At 44.6% G+C, this 25,722-nt stretch overlaps 1 protein-coding gene across 2 annotated transcripts in view; it reads right to left on the minus strand.

Annotated features, from left to right (window-relative positions):
• Nucleotides 1-25,722, minus strand: part of USHBP1 (USH1 protein network component harmonin binding protein 1) — a 124,724-nt gene that overhangs the window by 47,589 nt on the left and 51,413 nt on the right. For both annotated transcript variants that reach the window (XM_069739098.1, XM_069739105.1), the window contains 2 exons: nucleotides 25,304-25,462; nucleotides 2,473-2,613 (listed from right to left, as the gene is read on the minus strand). In XM_069739098.1, the coding sequence (XP_069595199.1) occupies nucleotides 2,473-2,613; nucleotides 25,304-25,462 (300 nt within the window). The remainder of the gene's footprint in view (nucleotides 1-2,472; nucleotides 2,614-25,303; nucleotides 25,463-25,722) is intronic.

The raw sequence follows: 25,722 nt of genomic DNA on the forward strand, positions 1-25,722 counted from the left end.
TCAGGGAGCCTTATACGGCTGCCTAATAAGCTACAGCGCTGATGCACAAAAAAAAACTTCACTGTCCCTGCAAAGAAAGGGTGGTGTTGGACAAAGGTGGTGTTTCACAATAAAGTTGGCATCGGCCCGTCGCAGTGCGTCGGGCCAAAGTACCGACGCATCCTGTGACAACGCAGCACAACGGGGCAGCGGATGCATTACTACAAAGCATCCGCTGCCCCATTGTGAGTTGCGGGGAGGAGGGGACGGAGTTCCGGCCGCGCATGCGGTTGGAAATGGCGGACACGACGCACAAAAAACGTTACATGTAACTTTTTTTGTTCCGACGGTCCGCCACAACACGACGCAACCATCGCACGATGGTTGCGACGTGTGGCAATGCGTTGCAATGCGACGCTAATGTTAGTCTCTGGGGAAAAAACGCATCCTGCAGCCAACTTTGCAGGATGCTTTTTTTCACCAAAACGATGCACTGCGATGTGCGTCGTACGATACTAGTGTGAAAGTAGCCTAAGATCGTGGGGACCGAGAGACCTATGTCATCACGCTGCCCACACTCTGCGTCCTCCTTCATTGGATGAGAAATGGCGCTGAAAGCGTCACACGAAACGCGACTTTGCCGCGAAGATCGCCGACCTCATGGCCGATCCCACACTAGGATCGGGTCGGGTTTCACGAAACCCGACTTTGCCAAAAGTCGGCGATTTTTGAAATAGTCCGATCCGTTTCGCTCAACCCTAGTCATAAGTATTCAGAACCTTTGCTCAGTATTGAGTAGAACTACTCTTTTGAGCTAGTACAGCCATGAGTCCTCTTGGGAATGATGCAACAAGTTTTCCACATCTGGATTTGGGGATCCCCTGCCATTCTTCCTTGCAGATCCTCTTCAGTTCCATCAGGTTGGATGGTAAACGTTCGTGGACAGTCATTTTCAGGTCTCTCCAGAGATGCTCAATTGGGTTTAGGTCAGGGTTCTGCCTGGGCCAGTCAAGAATGATCACAGAGTTGTTCTGAAGCCACTCCTTTGTTATTTTAGCTGTGTGCTTAGGGTCATTGTCTTGTTTGAAGGTAAATCTTCGGTCATGTCTGAGGTCCAGAGCTTTTCATCCAGGATATCTCTATACTTGGCCGCATTCATGTTTCCTTCAATGGCAACAAGTCTTCCTGTCCCTGCAGCTGAAAAACACCCCCATAGCATGATGCTGCCACCACCATGTTTCACTGTTGGGATTGTATTGGGCAGGTGATGAGCAGTGCCTGGTTTTCTGCACACATACCACTTAGAATTATTAGCAAAAAGTTCTATCTTCGTTTCATCAGACCAGAGAATCTTAGTTCTCATAGTCTGGGAGTCCTTCTTGTGTTTTTTAGCAAACTCTATCCAGGCTTTCGTATGTCTTGCAAGGAGGAAAGGCTTCCGTTGGGCCACTCTTCCATAAAGGCCCGACTGGTGGAGCGCTGCAGTGATATTGACTTTGTGGAACTTTCTCCCATCTCTCTACTGCATCTCTGGAGCTCAGCCACAGTCATCTTGGGGTTCTTCTTTACCTCTCTCACCAAGGTTCTTCTCCCATGATTGCTCAGTTTGGCTGGACAGCCAGGTCTAGGAAGACTTCTGGTGGTCCCAAACTTCTTCCATTTAAGGATTATGGAGGCTACTGTGCTCTTAGGAACCTTGAGTACTGCATAAATTCTTTTGTAACCTTGGCCAGATCTGTGCCTTGCCACAATTCTGTCTTTGACCTCATTGGCCTGTTCCTTCTTTGACCTCATGATTCTCATTTGGTCTGACATGCACTGTGAGCTGTGAAGTCTTATATAGACAGGTGTGTGCCTTTCCAAATCAAGTCCTATCAGTTTAATTAAACACAGCTGGGCTCCAATGAAAGAGTAGAACCATCTCAAGGAGGATCACAAGGAAATGGACAGTATGTGACTTAAATATGAGTGTCTGAGCAAAGGGTCTGAATAATTATGACCATGAGATATTTGTTTGTTTTCTTTTAAATAAATTTGCAAAAATGTCTACATTTCTGATTTTTTCAGTCAAGATGGGGTGCAGAGTGTACATTAATTAGAAAAAAATTAACTTTTTTGAATTTACCAAATGGCTGCAATGAAACAAAGAGTGAAAAATTTAAAGGGGTCTGAATACTTTCCGTACCCACTGTAGAATACTACAAGAGCCCATATATCTGACCAACATACAGAGTTGGGGGCCAGGTCCAAATTTAGCACTGGGACGCATCAGACTCTAGTTATGCCACTGAGTGCCAATACACAAGGAATTACCGGCTGCTAGAACGTGAGGAAGATGCAACTTTATATTATCTAATAAGATATATCACAAATGTTCATATATTCACATATGCTATTGATATATGTAAAACAATTATTTTAATTATTAAATGTCATACATTTTTATTTTTTTCTTTACTTATGTGTTGGGCTTCTTGGTTACAGTTCTCTTACCTGATGAAGCTTAAACTCATTCAGTATGTGATGATGCTCAGATGTAAAACTATTTAGATCTTCCAATTCAGGACTACCAGGGGACGACACAGTTACAGGAGAAAGACCTTTATCTTGCAAAATGTCTTGTAAATGATTTATCTAGAAAATAAAATAAAAAAATCCATGAAAGCTATATTATTTTCCTGTTCTAAAAAGTAAAGTAAATCTTCACCATTAATATTATCAACCCTTAACCCCTGGGCCATTTTCTGTTTTTAAGTTTTCGTTTTTTGATCCTCTTCTTCCCAGAGCCATAACTTTTTTATTTTTTGGTCAAAATAACCATGTGAGGGGTTGTTTTTTGCGGGACAAGTTGTACTTTTGAACAACACCATTGGTTTTAACATATCCTGTACTGGAAAACCATGTTCACTAAATGCTATAACAGACCTGCCATTATGATTCTCCAGGTCATTACCTGCCCTCAGTCACTGGTTTTACCATTCTGGCGGAGAAAATTGCGCGGGAGCCCACGCCATTTTAATAGCTAGAGTCACCAAATTTGGCACACATACACTTCAAACATTAGTAGTGAGGAATATGTAAAAAAATACGGGATATGAGATGGTTTACTGTATGTAAACCATGTCTCATATCCTGTCGGGTTTGGGAAGGAGATAGCAAAAGCCAGCAATTGAATTACCGGCTTTTCTGCTATCAAGCGCTGCATGAAATATATATATATATATATATATATATATATAATATAACGCTGGGAGCGTCACTCTGTCCGAAGCCTTTATACACTGCGCAGGCGCGACGCTCCTACCGTTACATTATAGAGTGTCAGGAAAAAAAATGGCGCCAGAAGGCGCAGACTGCCAGGAGCAGGGGGTCGGGAGCAGGGGGACACCGTGCACATATTTGCGCCCTGATTATGCTGTGGCACTTCATGCCACTGCAATTTGTTACTTACGCCATTCCTTTACGCCCATTTTCTTCGTCCTCCTGCTGCCGGAATCGGCGCCTGCGCAGTCCGCGCTTTCCAGTGCCATTTTCTTGAAGACACACTGCAATTTGTTACTTATGCCACCTGATTCCTTTGTCCTGCTGCCGGAATCAGCGCCTGCGCACTGCAGTGTATCTTCAAGAAAATGGCGCCGGAAAGCGCGGGCTGCGCAGGCGCCAATTCTGGCAGCAGGAGGACGAAGAAAATGGGCGGAAAGGAATGGCGTAAGTAACAAATTGCTGTGGCATGAAGCTGTGGCACTTCATGCCACAGCAATTTGTTACTTACGCCACCTGATTCCTTTGTCCTGCTGCCGGAATCGGTGCCTGCGCACTGCAGTGTGTCTTCAAGAAAATGGCGCCGGAAAGCGCGGACTGCGCAGGCGCCGATTCCGGCAGCAGGAGGACGAAGAAAATGGGCGGAAAGGAATGGTGTAAGTAACAAATTGCTGTGGCATGAAGCTGTGGCACTTCATGCCACAGCAATTTGTTACTTACGCCACCTGATTCCTTTCCGCCGCCATTTTCTTGGTCCTGCTGCCGGAATCGGCGCCTGCGCAGTCTGCGCTTTCCAGCACCATTTTCTTGAAGACTGCAGTGTGTCTTCAAGAAAATGGCGCCGGAAAGCGCAGACTGTGCATGCGCCGATTCCGCCAGCAGGAGGACCAAGAAAATGGCGGCGGAAAGGAATCAGGTGGCGCAAGTAACAAATTGCTGTGGCATGAGGCTGTGGCACTTCATGCCACAGCTATTTGTTACTTACGCCACCTGATACGGGGCATTTACTATGGAGCATCTTATGGAGCAGCGTATGGGGCATATGGATGGGAGCAGCAAATTAAAGAATGGTGGCGCAGGATGGGAGCAGCACATGACAGAACGGGGGCGCAGGATGGCAGCAGCACATGACAGAATTGGGGAGCAGGATGGGAGCAGCACATGACAGAACGGGGGCGCAGGATGGGAGCAGCACATGACAGAACGGGGCGCAGTATGGGAGCAGCACGTAACAGGATGGGGGCGCAGGATGGGAGCAGCAAATTACAGAATGGAGGCGCAGGATGGGAGCAGCACATGACAGGATGGGGACGCAGGATGGGAGCAGCACATGACAGAACGGGGGTGCAGGATGGGAACAGCACATGTCAGAATGGGGGCGCAGGATGGGTGCAGCACATGACAGGATGGGGGCGCAAGATGGAGCAGCACATGACAGGATGGGGACGCAGGATGGAGCAGCACATACCAGGATGGAGACCATATGCCAATATAAATGCTCGCCAGCCGGGCGTAGAACGGATTCAATAGCTAGTATATATATATATATATATATATATATATATATATATATATATGTGTATGTATGTGTGTCTCACTGACATATATATATATATATATATATATATATATCTATAATATAACGCTGGGAGCGTCACTCTGTCCGAAGCCTTTATACACTGCGCAGGTGCGACGCTCCTACCGTTACATTATAGAGTGTCAGGGAAAAAAAATGGCGCCGGAAGGCGCGAACTGCCGGGAGCAGGGGGTCGGGAGCAGGGGGACACCGTGCACATATATCTGCGCCCTGATTATGCTGTGGCACTTCATGCCACAGCAATTTGTTACTTACGCCATTCCTTTACGCCCATTTTCTTCGTCCTCCTGCTGCCGGAATCGGCGCCTGTGCACTGCAGGTGTGTCTTCAAGAAAATGGCGCCGGAAAGCGCGGACTGCGCAGGCGCCGATTCCGGCAGCAGGAGGACGAAGAAAATGGGCGGAAAGGAATGGCGTAAGTAACAAATTGCTGTGGCATGAAGCTGTGGCACTTCATGCCACAGCAATTTGTTACTTACGCCACTTGATTCCTTTGTCCTGCTGCCGGAATCGGCGCCTGTGCACTGCAGTGTGTCTTCAAGAAAATGGCGCCGGAAAGCGCGGACTGCGCAGGCGACGATTCCGGCAGCAGGAGGACGAAGAAAATGGGCGGAAAGGAATGGCGTAAGTAACAAATTGCTGTGGCATGAAGCTGTGGCACTTCATGCCACAGCAATTTGTTACTTACGCCACCTGATTCCTTTCCGCCGCCATTTTCTTGGTCCTGCTGCCGGAATCGGCGCCTGCGCAGTCTGCGCTTTCCAGCACCATTTTCTTGAAGACTGCAGTGTGTCTTCAAGAAAATGGCGCCGGAAAGCGCAGACTGTGCATGCGCCGATTCCGCCAGCAGGAGGACCAAGAAAATGGCGGCGGAAAGGAATCAGGTGGCGCAAGTAACAAATTGCTGTGGCATGAGGCTGTGGCACTTCATGCCACAGCTATTTGTTACTTACGCCACCTGATACGGGGCATTTACTATGGAGCATCTTATGGAGCAGCGTATGGGGCATATGGATGGGAGCAGCAAATTAAAGAATGGTGGCGCAGGATGGGAGCAGCACATGACAGAATTAGGGAGCAGGATGGGAGCAGCACATGACAGAACGGGGGCGCAGGATGGGAGCAGCACATGACAGAACGGGGCGCAGTATGTGAGCAGCACGTAACAGGATGGGGGCGCAGGATGGGAGCAGCAAATTACAGAATGGAGGCGCAGGATGGGAGCAGCACATGACAGGATGGGGACGCAGGATGGGAGCAGCACATGACAGAACGGGGGCGCAGGATGGGAACAGCACATGTCAGAATGGGGGCGCAGGATGGGTGCAGCACATGACAGGATGGGGGCGCAAGATGGAGCAGCACATGACAGGATGGGGACGCAGGATGGAGCAGCACATACCAGGATAGAGACCATATGCCAATATAAATGCTCGCAAGCCGGGCGTAGAACGGATTCAATAGCTAATATATATATATATATATATATGTGTATGTATGTGTGTCTCACTGACATATATATATATATATATATATAATATAACGCTGGGAGCGTCACTCTGTCCGAAGCCTTTATACACTGCGCAGGTGCGACGCTCCTACCGTTACATTATAGAGTGTCAGGGAAAAAAAATGGCGCCGGAATGCACGGACTGCCGGGAGCAGGGGGTCGGGAGCAGGGGGACACCGTGCACATATTTGCGCCCTGATTATGCTGTGGCACTTCATGCCACAGCAATTTGTTACTTACGCCATTCCTTTCCACCCATTTTCTTCGTCCTCCTGCTGCCGGAATCGGCGCCTGTGCACTGCAGGTGTGTCTTCAAGAAAATGGCGCTGGAAAGCGCGGACTGCGCAGGCGCCGATTCCGGCAGCAGGAGGACGAAGAAAATGGGCGGAAAGGAATGGCGTAAGTAACAAATCGCTGTGGCATGAAGCTGTAGCACTTCATGCCACAGCAATTTGTTACTTACGCCACCTGATTCCTTTGTCCTGCTGCCGGAATCGGCGCCTGTGCACTGCAGTGTGTCTTCAAGAAAATGGCGCCGGAAAGCGCGGACTGCGCAGGCGCCGATTCCGGCAGCAGGAGGACGAAGAAAATGGGCGGAAAGGAATGGCGTAAGTAACAAATTGCTGTGGCATGAAGCTGTGGCACTTCATGCCACAGCAATTTGTTACTTACGCCACCTGATTCCTTTCCGCCGCCATTTTCTTGGTCCTGCTGCCGGCAGTCTGCGCTTTCTGGCGCCATTTTCTTGAAGACTGCAGTGTGTCTTCAAGAAAATGGCGCCGGAAAGCGCGGACTGTGCAGCAAATGACAGAATGGAGGCGCAGGATGGGAGCAGCACATGACAGGATGGGGACACAGGATGGGAGCAGCACATGACAGAACGGGGGCGCAGGATGGGAACAGCACATGTCAGAATGGGGGCGCAGGATGGGGGCAGCACATGACAGGATGGGGGCGCAGGATGGAGCAGCACATGACAGGATGGGGACGCAGGATGGAGCAGCACATACCAGGATGGAGACCATATACCAATATAAATGCTCGCCAGCCGGGCGTAGAACGGATTCAATAGCTAGTATATATATATATATATATATATATATATATATGTATGTATGTGTGTCTCACTGACATATATATATATATATATATATATATATATATATATACACTGTATATATGTTTTAACGAATATTTGAGCCCATGGATCCATTGTATGTCCGTTTTGCAAGTCGGCGAGAAAATCACGCAGTACGGACCATATTTCTCTACGCTGAGTGTGACGCCGGCCTAACAAGTAAAGCAATAATAAGTAATACCAAGGGGTAGACCTTACCGGAGGTGGACCGGTGACCCTGTACCAGATGGTAGTACCCGGACGCGCATTTCGCCTTGATAAAGCAGGGTCTTGAACGTGCAAAATACATGTCGGGGTCCTGCCATCCAGTACAGGGTCACCCTTCCGCCTTGTTACTGTATTTTGTAAACCTTCTTAATTTGATGTTTAATAAAATGTACTGTATATTTGATTTTACTCTATTCACCTGCTACTCCTTATTCTCCTCTTGTTTTCAGACACCAAACATGTATAAGTTCTTTTCTATTTAAGTGACTGAAAAAAAATTCCAAAGTTTATTAAAAAAAAAAAAAAAATTGTGATTCCGATACCTGTAGTGTCTCCATTTTTCTTGATCTCGGGTTGGGTGAGGGCTTAGTTTTTGGTGCCGAGCTTACGTTTTTAATTATACCATTTTGGTGCAGATATGAACTTTTAATCGCCCAATATTGCATTTTAATGCAATGTTGCGGGCACCAACAAAACTTAATTCCGGCGTTTTAACTTTTTTCTCGTTACACCGTTTAATGATTGGGTTAATTATTTTTTTCATATTTATAGATCAGGCAATTCTGAACGCGGCGATACCAAATATGCATATGTTTGATTTTTTTTATTGTTTTATTTTGAATGGGGCGAGAGGGAAGTTATTTGATCTTTTAAATTTTTTTATTTTTTCATATTTTTAAAAACAATTTTTTTTTAACTTTTGGCATTCTTCAATAGTCTCTATTGGAGACTAGAAGCTGACATAATCCGATTGGCTCTGCTACATAGAGGCGATGATCAGATCGCCTGTATGCAGGGCCGGACTGGGACTAAAATTCAGCCGTGGCATTTGAAGTTACACAGGCCCACTTGTCACATGGTGACTGTATAATATCTTTGTACAATTGTAGGTTACAAGAAGCGAGGGGAGTGTAACATGACTATAGTAACATAGTAACATAGTTAGTAAGGCCGAAAAAAGACATTTGTCCATCCAGTTCAGCCTATATTCCATCATAATAAATCCCCAGATCTACGTCCTTCTACAGAACCTAATAATTGTATGATACAATATTGTTCTGCTCCAGGAAGACATCCAGGCCTCTCTTGAACCCCTCGACTGAGTTCGCCATCACCACCTCCTCAGGCAAGCAATTCCAGATTCTCACTGCCCTAACAGTAAAGAATCCTCTTCTATGTTGGTGGAAAAACCTTCTCTCCTCCAGACGCAAAGAATGCCCCCTTGTGCCCGTCACCTTCCTTGGTATAAACAGATCCTCAGCGAGATATTTGTATTGTCCCCTTATATACTTATACATGGTTATTAGATCGCCCCTCAGTCGTCTTTTTTCTAGACTAAATAATCCTAATTTCGCTAATCTATCTGGGTATTGTAGTTCTCCCATCCCCTTTATTAATTTTGTTGCCCTCCTTTGTACTCTCTCTAGTTCCATTATATCCTTCCTGAGCACCGGTGCCCAAAACTGGACACAGTACTCCATGTGCGGTCTAACTAGGGATTTGTACAGAGGCAGTATAATGCTCTCATCATGTGTATCCAGACCTCTTTTAATGCACCCCATGATCCTGTTTGCCTTGGCAGCTGCTGCCTGGCACTGGCTGCTCCAGGTAAGTTTATCATTAACTAGGATCCCCAAGTCCTTCTCCCTGTCAGATTTACCCAGTGGTTTCCCATTCAGTGTGTAATGGTGATATTGATTCCTTCTTCCCATGTGTATAACCTTACATTTATCATTGTTAAACCTCATCTGCCACCTTTCAGCCCAAGTTTCCAACTTATCCAGATCCATCTGTAGCAGAATACTATCTTCTCTTGTATTAACTGCTTTACATAGTTTTGTATCATCTGCAAATATCGATATTTTACTGTGTAAACCTTCTACCAGATCATTAATGAATATGTTGAAGAGAACAGGTCCCAATACTGACCCCTGCGGTACCCCACTGGTCACAGCGACCCAGTTAGAGACTATACCATTTATAACCACCCTCTGCTTTCTATCACTAAGCCAGTTACTAACCCATTTACACACATTTTCCCCCAGACCAAGCATTCTCATTTTGAGTACCAACCTCTTGTGCGGCACGGTATCAAACGCTTTGGAAAAATCGAGATATACCACGTCCAATGACTCACCGTGGTCCAGCCTATAGCTTACCTCTTCATAAAAACTGATTAGATTGGTTTGACAGGAGCGATTTCTCATAAACCCATGCTGATATGGAGTTAAACAGTTATTCTCATTGAGATAATCCAGAATAACATCCCTCAGAAACCCTTCAAATATTTTACCAACAATAGAGGTTAGACTTACTGGCCTATAATTTCCAGGTTCACTTTTAGAGCCCTTTTTGAATATTGGCACCACATTTGCTATGCGCCAGTCCTGCGGAACAGATCCTGTCGCTATAGAGTCCCTAAAAATAAGAAATAATGGTTTATCTATTACATTACTTAGTTCCCTTAGTACTCGTGGGTGTATGCCATCCGGACCCGGAGATTTATCTATTTTAATCTTATTTAGCCGATTTCGCACCTCTTCTTGGGTTAGATTGGTGACTCTTAATATAGGGTTTTCATTGTTTCTTGGGATTTCACCTAGCATTTCATTTTCCACCGTGAATACCGTGGAGAAGAAGGTGTTTAATATGTTAGCTTTTTCCTCGTCATCTAAAACCATTCTTTCCTCACTATTTTTTAAGGGGCCTACATTTTCAGTTTTTATTCTTTTACTATTGATATAGTTGAAGAACAGTTTGGGATTAGTTTTACTCTCCTTAGCAATGTGCTTCTCTGTTTCCTTTTTGGCAGCTTTAATTAGTTTTTTAGATAAAGTATTTTTCTCCCTATAGTTTTTTAGAGCTTCAATGGTGCCATCCTGCTTTAGTAGTGCAAATGCTTTCTTTTTACTGTTAATTGCCTGTCTTACTTCTTTGTTTAGCCACATTGGGTTTTTCCTATTTCTAGTCCTTTTATTCCCACAAGGTATAAACCGCTTACACTGCCTATTTAGGATGTTCTTAAACATTTCCCATTTATTATCTGTATTCTTATTTCTGAGGATATTGTCCCAGTCTACCAGATTAAGGGCATCTCTAAGCTGGTCAAACTTTGCCTTCCTAAAGTTCAGTGTTTTTGTGACTCCCTGACAAGTCCCCCTAGTGAAAGACAGGTGAAACTGTACAATATTGTGGTCGCCATTTCCTAGATGCCCGACCACCTGCAGATTTGTTATTCTGTCAGGTCTATTAGATAGTATTAGGTCTAAAAGTGCTGCTCCTCTGGTCGGATTCTGCACCAATTGTGAAAGATAATTTTTCTTGGTTATTAGCAGAAACCTGTTGCCTTTATGGGTTTCACAGGTTTCACTTTCCCAGTTAATATCCGGGTAGTTAAAGTCCCCCATAACCAGGACCTCATTATGGGTTGCAGCTTCATCTATCTGCTTTAGAAGTAGACTTTCCATGGTTTCTGTTATATTTGGGGGTTTGTAACAGACCCCAATGAGAATTTTGTTACCATTTTTCCCTCCATGAATTTCGACCCATATGGACTCGACATCCTCATTTCCTTCGCTAATATCCTCCCTTAAAGTGGACTTTAGACAAGACTTTACATAGAGACAAACCCCTCCTCCTCTCCGATTTTTACGATCCTTTCTAAACAGACTGTAACCCTGTAAGTTAACTGCCCAGTCATAGCTTTCATCTAACCATGTCTCGGTTATTCCCACTATGTCAAAGTTACCTGTAGATATTTCTGCTTCTAGTTCTTCCATCTTGTTTGTCAGGCTTCTGGCGTTTGCGAGCATGCAGTTTAGAGGATTTTGTTTTGTTCCAATCTCCTCGCTGTGGATTGCTTTAGAAATGTTCTTACCTCCCATCTGAGTATGTTTTCCTGGGTCTTCTTTGTTCAAGTCTAATGTTTTTCTTCCCGTCCCCTCTTCTTCTAGTTTAACGCCCTCCTGATGAGTGTAGCGAGTCTTCTGGCAAATATGTGTTTCCCAGGTATGTTGAGGTGTAGTCCATCTCTGGCGAGGAGTCCATCGTACCAGTAATTCACACCGTGGTCCAGGAATCCGAATCCTTGTTGTCTGCACCATCGTCTTAGCCAGTTGTTTGCATCAAGGATCCTGTTCCATCTCCTGGTGCCATGCCCGTCTACTGGAAGGATAGAAGAAAAAACTACCTGTGCATCCAGTTCCTTTACTTTCTTCCCCAACTCTTCAAAGTCTTTGCAGATTGTCGGTAGGTCTTTCCTTGCCGTGTCATTGGTGCCAACATGTATCAGAAGAAATGGGTGGACGTCCTTGGAGCTGAAGAGCTTTGGTATCCTATCGGTCACATCCTTGATCATCGCACCTGGAAGGCAGCATACTTCTCTTGCAGTTATGTCCGGTCTGCAGATGGCTGCTTCTGTGCCTCTCAGTAGTGAGTCTCCCACCACCACCACTCTTCGTTGCTTCTTGGCTGTACTTTTTGCTGTCACTTGTTGCTGTGTGCCCTTTTCTTTTTTGCTTGCTGGTATTGCTTCATCCTTAGGTGTGCCATCTTCATCCTCTACAAAGATTTGATATCGGTTCTTCAGTTGTGTGGTTGGTGATTTCTCCATGGTCTTCTTGCTTCTTTTGGTCACATGCTTCCACTCATCTGCTTTTGGAGGTTCTCTGACACTTTTTTCACCTTCTGTGACCAGTAGAGATGCTTCTGTTCTGTCTAGAAAGTCTTCATTCTCTTTGATGAGTTTCAAAGTTGCTATTCTTTCTTCCAGACCCCGCACCTTTTCTTCTAAAAGGGCCACTAGTCTACACTTCTGACAGGTGAAATTTGATTCTTCTTCTGGTCGGTCTGTGAACATGTAGCACATGCTGCAGCTCACCATCTACTATATAATTGTCTAAGGGTCACTTCCTTCTTTCTGTCTGTCTGTCCTTCTGTCTGTCACGGATATTCATTGGTCGCGGCCTTTGTCTGTCATGGAATCCAAGTCGCTGATTGGTCTCGCCAGCTGCCTGTCATAGCTGCCGCGACCAATCAGCGACGGCCACAATCCGATTAGTCCCTCCCTACTCCCCTGCAGTCGGCGCCCGCTCCATACTCCCCGCTCACACAGGGTTAATGCCAGCGGTAACGGACCGCGTTATGCCGCGGGTAACTCACTCCGTAACCGCAGCTATTAACCCTGTGTGACCAAGTTTTTACTATTGATGCTGCCTATGCAGCATCAATAGTAAAAAATCTAATGTTAAAAATAATAAATCATTATATACTCATCTTCTGCCGCCTTTCCCGCTCCTCGCTACGCTCCGGTAACCACTCCATGCAAGCGGCAAGTTCCGGTGGCAATGATGGTATGGGAGAAGGACCTGCCATGACATCACGGTCATGTGACCGCGACATCATCACAGGTCCTGCGTGCCTGTGCGAGAAGGACTTGCCATGACGTCACGGTCATGTGACCGCGACGTCATCACACCCTGGGACCGGAAGCTGCCGACAGAACTACAAGGGGCCCTTGGATCGGAAGGTGAGTATATGTTTATTTTTTATTTTTTAACCTGTGACATATGTGGCTGGGCAATATACTAAGTAGATGGGCAATATACTATGTGGCTCTGTGCTGTATACTACATCACTGTGCAATATACTATGTGGCTCTGTGCTGTATACTACGTCGCTCGGCAATATACTACGTAACTGGGCAATATACTATGTGGCTGGGCAATATACTACGTGCCTCCGTGCTGTATACTACGTCGCTGGGCAATATACTACGTCGCTGGGCAATATACTACGTGGCTGGGCAATATACTATGTGGACATACATATTCTAGAATACCACCATCTAGTATAACATATAATAACAGCTGTAGCCAACATTACAGCTCAGTCCCATTTATTGCTTTTAGTTGCATTACCAAGAAAAGCCGCTACTTTACCTACATAACTGGATCTCGTAGATAATGAAGGGACTGAGACGACCAAAGGTTATGGAACCTCATTCTGATGCTCCATACACTTTGCCTACAGCCACTTTTGGTTCCGCTGCGCAGCATGAGACCCGGTGACTCTGAAGAGCGGTGATATCAGTAACGTCACCGCTCTTCAGATATTCCGAGTTTTGCGCTGAGCTTGGCGACCGTGAAGAGCGGTACTGTTACTACCATCACCACTCTTCAGGGTCTCTGGGTCTCGCCAGGTCTGGACTAGTAGTGGGGGTGTCTGATAGACACCTCTCCATTACTTACACCAGGGATTGATAGTAGCTGACATTACGCAGCTGACATCAACCCTAGAAATCATTACACATAACAGAATTAAATGCTTTGGCGGCTGGGAAAAGCATTAGAGTTAGCACTATTCCCAGGCACCGGGTGCTAACTACAACTGTCATCATCCTTGCCTGGTCTCCCTGCGAAGCATTTCTGCTGTATTTACATGCACTGATCTCAGGCCGCTAAACGAGTGTGATCAACAATGCTGAAGTCGTTCGCTTGTTTCCCGGCCTCTTTACACCAACTGAGAAAGAATGATGGGGACAGAACAGTTACAGTTAGATCAATCTGTCCCCATTCAGTACCATGTTATCAGCAGCATAACTACAGTTTACACCGGCGATGTGCTGCTGAGAACAAGGATTTCTGTTCCCACATAAACAATCCAATCACTCGATGAATAGGCAGCATTTTGCTTGTTTAGTATAATACACCCCATAGTCCTCCATATATTATAATGTGCACCTTAGTCCTCCATATAGTATAATACACTCCTCAGTCCTCTATATAGTATAATACACTCCTCAGTTCTCCATATAGTATAATACACCTCTCAGTCCTCCATATAGTATAATACACTCCTCATAGTCCTCCATATATTAAAATATACTGCTCAGTCCTCCATATAGTATAATACACTCCTCAGTCCTCCATATAGTATAATGTACTGCCACAGTCCTCCAAATAGTATAATACACTCCTCATAGTGCTCCATATAGTATAATGCACTGCCATTGTCATCCATGTAGTACAATTCACTTCCCATAGTATAATGCACCCCAGAGTTTTTCATATAGTATAATGTATTCCCCATAGTCCTCGATACAGTATAATGCAGCCCACATATAGTATAATGATGCCACTTCAGAGTATAATGCAGCCACCCCACAGAATATATTGTAGCCCCTGAGTATAATGTAACCCCCCAGAGAATATAATGCAGCCCCCTCATATAGTATAATGCAGCCCCTGCATACATATGGTAGCCCCCTCATAGAGTATAATGCAACTCCCCCCATAGAATACAATGCAGCCCTCCTCATATAGTATAATGCAGCTCCCCATAGAATATAATGTAGCCCCCTCATAGAGTATGATGCAATCACACCTCATAGAACATAATACAGCCCCCCATAGAATATAATGTAGCCCCCAGAGAATGTAATACAGCAGCCCCACAGAATATAATACAGCCCCCATAGAATATAATAAAGCACCCCATAGAATGTAATACAGCCCACCTCCCCACAGAATATAATACAACCCCCATGGAATATAATGTAGCCCCCATAGAATGTAATACAGCCCCCCATAGAATGTAATACAGCCCCCCCATAGAATGTAATACAGCCCCCCCATAGAATGTAATACACACACCCCTCATAGAATGTAATACAGCCCAGCCCCCATAGAATGTAATACAGCACACCCCTCATAGAATGTAATACAGCCAGCCCCATAGAATGTAATAAAGCCCCCCCATAGAATGTAATGCAGCCAGTCCCATAGAATGTAATACAGCCAGCCCCAACAGAATGTAATAAAGCCCCAACAATAGAATGTAATACAGCCCAGCCCCCATAGAATGTAATACAGCACACCCCTCATAGAATGTAATACAGCCAGCCCCATAGAATGTAATAAAGCCCCCCCATAGAATGTAATGCAGCCAGCCCCATAGAATGTAATGCAGCCAGCCTCATAGAATGTAATGTAGCCAGCCCACCTAGAATGTAATGCAGCCAGCCCCCATAGAAAGTAATGCAGCCAGCCACCATAGAATGTAATGCAGTCAGCCCCCATAGAATGTAATGCAGCCAGCCCCCATAGAATGTAATAAAGCCCTCCCCATAGAATGTAATACAGCACAGCCCCCATAGAATGTAATACAGCCCCCCCCCCCATTGCCACAAAATCCAGTTATCACTCACTGATATATAAAAAAAAAAAAAAAAAACACTCTCCTCTCCTCGTGGCCCGCGCTGCTCCCGGCTCCGGTCTCAGCAGCTACAGTCTGCCTGCCCGACACACAGCAGGTACGCGATGATATGACGTAATCGCGCGCCCGCAGTGTCAGCACGAGGCAGAGCGGGGAATGATGGGAGAGGGAGCAACAGCAGACGCTCTCTCCTCCATCATTGCATTCAACTGTATATGTATGTATGTATAGTTGAATGCGAGGCGGGCGATCGGGGGGAGTGAGTCGGCACTGGCGGGAGGAGTCGGCCCTGGCGCTGCTGATAGCGGCAGCGGCCCACTCCTGGCATCGGCCCTTCTGGCATTTGCCAGAAGTGCCCGATGGCCAGTCCGGCCCAGCCTGTATGTAGTAGAAATGCTCACTTGCTGTGAGCGCCGACCACTGGGCAGCGCTCATAGGAATCCAGCAGTGACAACCACAGAAGTCTGCTGGAGACTTCTAGTTGTCATGCCAACCCATCGGTGACCCACGATCAAGTAACATGGTCACCAATGGGTGGAATTCCCAGCGCGCTTGCCGGAAGCGCAAGTTACATGCCGCTGTCAGAAATTAACAGCGGCATTAAACTAGTTAACAATCGCAGGTGGATCGCGATTTCACCCACTGCTGTTGCGGGCACAAGTCAGCTGTATATATCAGCTGACATGTGCCTGGAAAGGTGCGGACTCCGGCAGGGTGAGTCAAACATTGGCGTACTATCACGCCCGATGTCGGAAAGGAGTTAAAGCCCACCAAGGATCTACGGATACTGCTGTAATTATAGTAGCGTACATACACTGTTTTATCTTAAAGGGAATCTGTTAGCAGGTTTTTGCTATGCAATCCGAGGACAATATGGGGTAGGGGCCGAGACACAGATTTCAGGGATGTGTCACTTATTAGACTCAATGCTGTTGTTTCAATACAATGAATGGTTTATAACCAGGAGTTTATGCCTTGACTACAACTTGCGTGAGCCCTTGTACGACCATACCTCCTCCTCTGATAAGAAGTTTACTGTCGGATAGAAAATGTACACAGAAAGCTGTGCTGTGGGTGGCATTAGCGTTCTGAGCTCTGCAACATGCTACATCTAAAAACTGATTGTGTCATAACTGCTGCACCCAGTAAACTTAGTGATACATCGATGGAATCAGGGTCTCTCTTCCTACATTATGCAGATCAGGTAATAAAAACCTGATGACAGATTCCCTTTAATTACCATAAATCCATTAGACTCATTAATTCACTACATTTAACAGAAGCTATTTTACAGGGACTGCAAATGGATTCACTGGATTTTTTTTTTTATTTAAGCCGAGCACCTCCTCTTATCATCATTGCTCCACTAATTCTACAACAGATTTTCTCTTTTTTTCTATGCCCTTCTGTTCCATTGTCCCCTGGTAATAAAGTTTGCACAATATGCATATTTTCCCTTAACCCAACAGGCTTATTACACATAACTTCTCAGTGGACATTAGCTTTTTCTCCTCTATGACGCTGACCAATGAAAACACTCCACTCTTCTGTGCTCTGATGCTTCAATAGCAATAGGAGAAGAGGTGACTGTGGAGTTCTCAGCGTGTTGTTGTGAGACAGACCTCATCTCAGGAGAACAGGCAAAGCCAGACTGGTACCTTTTTTGTGGGTGTTTAGTTTATCTCTCTATGATATGACCATGTTTTGATTGACAAGCGTAATACAGGAGACAAAGCAAACACAGTCAGAAAGTCCTGTTGGATATGTCCAGTTGGTTGAAGGAAAAATTTGCAAATTGGGTGCTCTTTATTACTGGGGGGCATAAATTTAGAATTAATGCGCAAGGCAAAAAAAATAAAACTGGTCCAGAAAAAGTGGAGCAGCGACAAATAGAAGAGGTATTCAAATTTAAATTAACCCCATATTCCTACGAAGGTGATTTGCACCTTGACCAGGCCAATTTTTACAATTCTGACCACTGTCACTTTATTTCGCAATTTCCCAACTTTGAATTTTCATGCCCTTAAATCACAAAGATATGTCACACAAAATGGTTAAGGCCGGCGTCACACTAGAGAGTTTTACGGACGTATGAGAGGCGCAAAAACATTGCATTGCACATAGACCAATGATTCTTTATGGGGCAGCTCCTATCTGCCGTATATTTCGCAGCCGTATTTTACGGGTGTAGAAAATCGCAGCATGCTGCGTTTGTCAGCGTATTGCGCAAAAAATCCACCAATGAAAATCTTTGGGGGTGAGAAAAATACGGATTACACATGGACCATCAGTATAACTTGTGAGAAATACGCAGCGGTGTTCTATAGAAAAGCCGGCAATTCAGTGCGGTGTACAGTAAAATCACACTGACAGGTTAGAATAGAATAGATAGAATAAATGTCTACACGTAGAATATATATATAAATAAATATATTATATATATATACATATATATATATATATATATATATATATATATATATATATATATATAATTAACACAAAGCTAGATAGCTTAAAAGCCGGTAATTCAATTGCTGGCTTTTGCTATCTCCTTATCAAACCCGACAGGATATGAGACATGGTTTACATACAGTAAACCATTTCATATCCCTTTTTTTTTTTTTACATATTCCTCATTGCCCCCCCTCCCCCCACTGGCTAAAAACATCTGCCCCCAGCCACCCCAGAAAAGGCGCATCTGTAAGATGTCTACCTTACATCAGCACAATTTTGGAACCACATTTTTTTTGTTAGGAAGTTTTATAAGGGTTAAAAGTTGACCAGAAATTTTTCATTTTTACAATAAAATTTACAAAACCATTTTTTTAGGGAGCACATCAAATTTTAAGTCACTTTGAGGGGTCTATATGATAGAAGATACCCAAAAGTGACACCATTCTAAAAACCGCACCCCTCAAGGTACTCAAAACTACATTCATGAAGTTTATTAACCCTTCAGGTACGACACAGGAATTTTTGTAATGTGGAAAAAAAATTAACATTTAACATTTTTTCACAAAAAAAATTCCCACAAATTCAAATTTTGTATTTTCACAAGGGTAACAGCAAAAAATTGACCCCAAAATTTGTTGTGTAATTTCTCTTGAGTATGCCGATACCCCATATGAGGGAGAAAAACACTGTTTGAATGTTTGACTTTTTTAACGTAAAATTTGCATAATTAGCAGACGCCATTTCATGTTTGGAGAGCCCCTGATGTGCCTAAACAGTGGAAACCCCCAACAAGTGACACCATTTTAGAAACTAGATCCCTCAGAGAACTGATCTACGGTAGTTTACATTTTTACCACCAAAATTGTGTTAGCCCCAAATTTTACATTTTGATTCTGGGAAAACGGTAAAAAAAATGGCACCAAAATTTGTCCTACAATTTCTGCTAAATATAAACTATATGTGGCTGTACAGTACTGCTTAGCCTATATGGAAAGACTCGGGAGGGACGGAATGCTATTTGCTTCCTGCAGCAAAGCCCCTAAATGCTAGAAAAGCAGAATCCCCCCTCAAATGACCCCATTTTGGAAATTATACCCCTATGGGAATTTATCTACAGGCGTAGTGACAATTTTGACTCCATGGGTGTCTTCCAGAAACAAGCAACAGTGGATGTTGCTGAGTGAAAATTGCAAACTACCATTGTAGTGACCAGTACATTATGCCCAGCTCGTGCTTCTGGAGACACACACCTGTAAATTAGGCGGGCTCTCATCACTAGAAATGAGCGAATTTGTTCTGCTCCCTCTATTCTGCAAGCTATAGCGCTTACCGAATAAGCTGCAGAGGGAACCCGGATACCTGGATTGCATCTGCTGATCAACTGTCCAGCGCCGCAGCTGCATGTGTCGCGGCTGTTTCACTGTCACAATACATGCATGGAGAGTCTGTTTGTTGGGCTCTCCATACAAGTGCTGTAACAGTGAAACAGCCGCAACACATGCAGCTGCAGCACAGGACAGCTGATCAGCAGGAGCAAACCAGGTATACGGGATCCCTCTGCAGCTTATTCGGTAAGCACTATAGCTTGCAGAATAGTGGGACGTGTCGGGCGCGTTGGGGCAAAGAATTCCAGAGGATAGGGGATATTCGGGAGAAGTCTTGGAGGCGGTTGGGTGAGGAGCGAATAAGTGTGGAGGAGAGAAGGAAGTCTTGGGAGGACCAGAGATTACGTGAGGGAAGATATCGGGAGATTAGTTCAGAGATATATGGAGGAGACAGGTTATGGATGGCTTTGTAGGTTAGTACTAGTAATGTGAACTGGATACGCTGAGGGAATGAGAGCCAGTGAAGAGATATACAGAGGGGGGAAGTAGAGGAGTAGCAAGGAGAGAGATGAATTAGTCGGGCAGCAGAGTTAAGGATGGACTGGAGAGGTGAAAGGGTGTTAGCAGGGAGGACACAGAAAAGGATGTTGCAGTAGTCAAGGCGGGAGATGATGAGGGCATGCTCAAGCATTTTAGTAGATTGACGGTTGAGGAAAGGACAGATTCTGGAGATGTTTTTGAGCTGGAGGCGACAGGAGGTGGAAAGAGCTTGGATGTGCGGTTTGAAGGACAGGGCAGCATCAAAGGTTACTCCGAGGCAGCGGACTTCCGGTACGGGGGAAAGCTTGATGTCGTTAATTGCGACAGATAGGTCAGGTAAGGAAGATCTATGCGATGGAGGAAAGATGATGAGTTCAGATTTCTCCACATTGAGTTTGAGGAAGCGAGAGGAGAAGAAGGAGGATATGGCTGATAGACACTCCGGGATTTTGGACAGCAGAGAGGTGACGTCTGGGCTAGAAATGTAGATCTGAGTGTCATCAGCATAAAGGTGATACTGAAATCCATGAGACTTTATGAGTTGTGCCAGGCCAAGTGTATAGATTGAGAAGAGTAGGGGTCCTAGAACAAAGCCTTGGGGGACTCCAACAGAGAGAGCATGGGATGAAGAGGTAGTGTGGGAGTGGGAGACAATGAATGCGCAGTTGGAAAAGTATGAGGAGATTCAGGATAGGGCGAGGTCTTTGATGCCAAAGGAGGAGAGGATCTGTAGTAGGAGGCAGTGGTCAACTGTGTCGAAAGCAGAGGACAGGTCTAGAAGGAGGAGTACAGAGTATTGTCCGTTAGCTTTGGCTGTAAGAAGGTCGTTAATAATTTTGGTCAAGGCTGTCTCAGTTGAGTAATGGGGGCGGAAACCAGATTGTAGATTGTCAAAGAGCAAGATAGATGAGAGGTGAGAGGAAAGTTCAGTGTGGACGTGTTGCCCCAGGATTTTGGAAGCGAATGGGAGTATGATTACAGTGATACTCAATTTATAGCTTTTTTTATGTTTTGGCCCTTTTACACAATAAAAACTATTTTATAGAAAAAATATTTTATTTGCATCACTTTATTCTGAGAGCTATAACTTTTTATTTTTCTGCTGATGGAGCTGTATGATGGCTTGTTCTTTTGCGGGACAAGATGACGTTTTCGGCGGTATCATTTTTATTTACATTCATCTTTTTGATCTCGTTTTATTACACTTTTTGTTCAGTGGTATGATAATAAAGCATTGCTTTTTGCCTTGTTTTTTTTTTACAGTGTTCACTGAAGGGCTTAACTAGTGGCACAGTTTTATAGAGAAGGTCGTTACAGATGCGGAGATACCAAATATGTGTATTTTTATTGTATTTTTTTATTTACATAAATTAATGTATTTATTGGAATTTTTTTTCTTTATTTGGGGATTTTTTTTTTTTTTTTAAATATTTTAACACTTTTTAATACATATATATATATTTGGACATTGTCCCATCCTGGGGCATCAGGACATGTATGGTGTCAGATCGCTGATCTGATACTCGCACTGCACTGCGGGCAGTATTATATACTGCGTGGGCTGTACTATATATTATGTGGTCAGTATTGGGCCCTCTTCTTTTTAACATATTTATTAATGACCTTGTAGGGGGCATTCAGAGTAGAATTTCAATATTTGCAGATGACACTAAACTCTGCAGGGTAATCAATACAGAGGAGGACAATTTTATATTACAGGATGATTTATGTAAACTAGAAGCTTGGGCTGATAAATGGCAAATGAGCTTTAATGGGGATAAATGTAAGGTCATGCACTTGGGTAGAAGTAATAAGATGTATAATTATGTGCTTAATTCTAAAACTCTGGGCAAAACTGTCAATGAAAAAGACCTGGGTGTATGGGTGGATGACAAACTTAAATTCAGTGGCCAGTGTCAGGCAGCTGCTACAAAGGCAAATAAAATAATGGGATGCATTAAAAGAGGCATAGATGCTCATGAGGAGAACATAATTTTACCTCTATACAAGTCACTAGTTCGACCACACTTAGAATACTGTGCACAGTTCTGGTCTCCGGTGTTTAAGAAAGACATAGCTGAACTGGAGCGGGTGCAGAGAAGAGCGACCAAGGTTATTAGAGGACTGGGGGGTCTGCAATACCAAGATAGGTTATTACACTTGGGGCTATTTAGTTTGGAAAAACGAAGACTAAGGGGTGATCTTATTTTAATGTATAAATATATGAGGGGACAGTACAATGACCTTTCTGATGATCTTTTTAATCATAGACCTGAAACAGGGACAAGGGGGCATCCTCTGCGGTTGGAGGAAAAAAGGTTTAAGCATAATAACAGACGCGGATTCTTTACTGTAAGAGCAGTGAGACTATGGAACTCTCTGCCGTATGATGTTGTAATGAGTGATTCATTACTTAAATTTAAGAGGGGACTGGATACCTTTCTGGAAAAGTATAATGTTACAGGGTATTTACACTAGATTCCTTGATAGGGCGTTGATCCAGGGAACTAGTCTGATTGCCGTATGTGGAGTCGGGAAGGAATTTTTTTCCCCAATGTGGAGCTTACTCTTTGCACATGGGGTTTTTTTGCCTTCCTCTGGATCAACATGTTAGGTTAGGCTATGGGTTGAACTAGATGGACATATAGTCTTCCTTCAACCTTAATAACTATGTAACTATGTAACTATATACTGCGTGGCTGCTACATACTACGTGGGCAGTGTTATATACTACGTGGGCAGTGTTATATACTGGGTCGGCAGTGTTATATACTGCGTGGGCAGTGTTATATACTGCGTGGCCTGTGTTATATACTGCGTGGCCTGTGTTATATACTGCGTGCCTTGTGCTATATACTGTGTGGGCTGTGCTATATATTACGTGGGCTGTGTTATATACTGCGTGGTCTTTATTATATACTGCATAGGCTGTGTTATATACTGCGTGGGCTGTGTTATATACTGCGTGGGCTGTGTTATATACTGCGTAGGCTGTGCTATATATTACGTGGGCTGTGTTATATACTACGTGGGCAGTGTTATATACTACGTGGGCAGTGTTATATACTGCGTGGGCTGTGTTATAAAAATAATAAAAGAAAAAAAAATCGTTTTATACTCACCGTCCGTCGGCCCCTCGGATCCAAAACAGGCCTTTCCCGCTCCTCGCGACGCTCCGGTGACAGCTTCATGCATTGCGATCTCGCGAGATGATGACGTAGCGGTCTCGCGAGACCACTATGTCATCATCTCGCGAGACCGCAATGCACTCTTGAGATCGGAGCACGCGAGGAGCGTCGGTAACCGCTTCGCCTAGATGCGGGGGCCAACAGAAGGTGAGTATATAACTATTTTTTATTTTAAATTTTTTTTTTAACAGGGATATGATGCCCACATTGCTATATACTACGTGGGCTGTGCAATATACTACATGGGCTGTCCAATATACTTCGTGGGCTGGGCAATATACTGCGTGGGCTGTGCAATATACTACGTGGGCTGTGCAACATACTACGTGGGCTGGGCAATATACTACGTGGGCAGGGCAATATACTACGTGGGCAGGGCAATATACTACGTGGGCTGGGCAATACACTACGTGGGCTGGGCAATATGCTACGTGGGCTGTGCAATATACTGTGTGGGCTGTGCAATATACTACGTGGGTTGGCCAATATACTATGTGGGCTGTGCAATATACTACGTGGGCTGTGCAATATACTACGTGGGCTGTGAAATGTACTACGTGGGCTGTGCAATGTACTATGTTGGCTGCCAATATACTACATGGGCTGTGCAATGTACAGCATGGGCTGTGCAATATACTACGTGGCTGGCCAATATACTACATGGGCTGTGCAATATACTACGTGGGCTGTGCAATATACTACGTGGGCTGTGCAATATACTATGTGGGCTGTGCAATGTACTACGTGGGCTGTGCAATGTACTATGTGGGCTGTGCAATGTACTATGTGGTATGTGTAATGAACTACGTGGGCTGTGCAATGTACTACGTGGGCTGTGCAATGTACTACGTGGGCTGTGCAATGTAGTACGTGGGCTGTGCAATGTACTGTGTGGGCTGTGCAATATACTGCATGGGCTGTGCAATATACTACGTGGGCTGTGCAATATACTACGTGGGCTGTGCAATACACTACGTGGGCTGTGTAATATACTACGTGGCTGTGCAATATACTATGTGGCTGTGCAATATACTACGTTGGCAGTGTTATATACTGCGTGGGCTGTGTTATATACTGCGTGGGCTGTGTTATATACTGCGTGGCCTAAGTTATATACTGCGTGCCCTGTGCTATATACTGCGTGGCTGTGTTATATACCCCTATGGGAGGTGGAGCCGCATATTCATGACTGTAATGGGCGGCCCCACATGACCGCATACAGGAGAAGCTGCGGCGAGGACAGGACACTGCGAGGGAGCCGGGTGAGTATTTTATTAACAGCGGGCAGGCGCACAGGGGGAGGGAGGGGGGTGGGGACAGGGATCTTTATTTTAAACACGAGAAAAACAAAAAAAAAGGATTATTCATATCTTCTCTCCAGCGAACGCTGCTGGAAAGAAGATATGAATCGCGGCTTCAGCACCATGTGGGGGGGACAGCGCTTACTGTAGCGCTGTCTCCTGCATGGCACACGGACTGCACACGGACAACGTCCATGTGCGGTACGTGTTTTACACGGACCCATTGACTTTAATGGGTCCGTGTAATCCGTGCGCTCTCACGAACACTGACATGTCTCCGTGTTTTGCACACGGACACACGGTCTGTGAAAACACGCTGACATGTGCAGAAACACATTGATTTCAATGTGTCTACGTGAGTCAGTGTCTCCGGACGTTTGAAACCGGCCTAAGAAGCTGTTTGCATGAAGCAACTGAAAGTTATGAGTGAGATTTTCAGCATTGAATATGAACATAAAAATAGAAGAGTGAAGCAACAAATTGCTAAAACTACTATAGGGACATAGAGAGTCACCACTAGCACTGAGACAGTCTCATTGTGTTTCTTCTACGATCACAGCATTCTTATAATTATATTAAGTAATCACCTTGATTTGTAGTTTGTCCTTTTCCTCCTTGAAGGCACTGAGTGTGGCTCTTGACCTACTGAGCTCCTTGTCTGCAAGCCCCAGTTTGACCCTTAATGCTGCATTATTCTCCTGGAATTGTGTAATTTCAGACTGTAAAACCTTATCATCAACAGAACTCTGTAAGAAAAGAGTGTGTTATTAGTGCTAATAGCCTTTATATACTGATCTCACTGCTGATTGAACTACTGCTTAAATTCAAGTACAAGGCCTCATTCAGACTTGCATACTAAGATTCAAAGATGAACAAAAGCTAAGGCCGCTTTTAGGCAGTCATAATGTGTGTGCTTCCTATCACCATTATTATGAACACAACAACCGAATCTCCTAGAAGCCTTTAATGCAGTAAAGTTAGATACATATTGCTTTTGTGAACTACC

This window comes from Ranitomeya imitator, chromosome 1, assembly GCF_032444005.1.
Source record: "Ranitomeya imitator isolate aRanImi1 chromosome 1, aRanImi1.pri, whole genome shotgun sequence".
In the NCBI taxonomy this organism is placed as follows: Eukaryota; Metazoa; Chordata; class Amphibia; order Anura; family Dendrobatidae; genus Ranitomeya; species Ranitomeya imitator.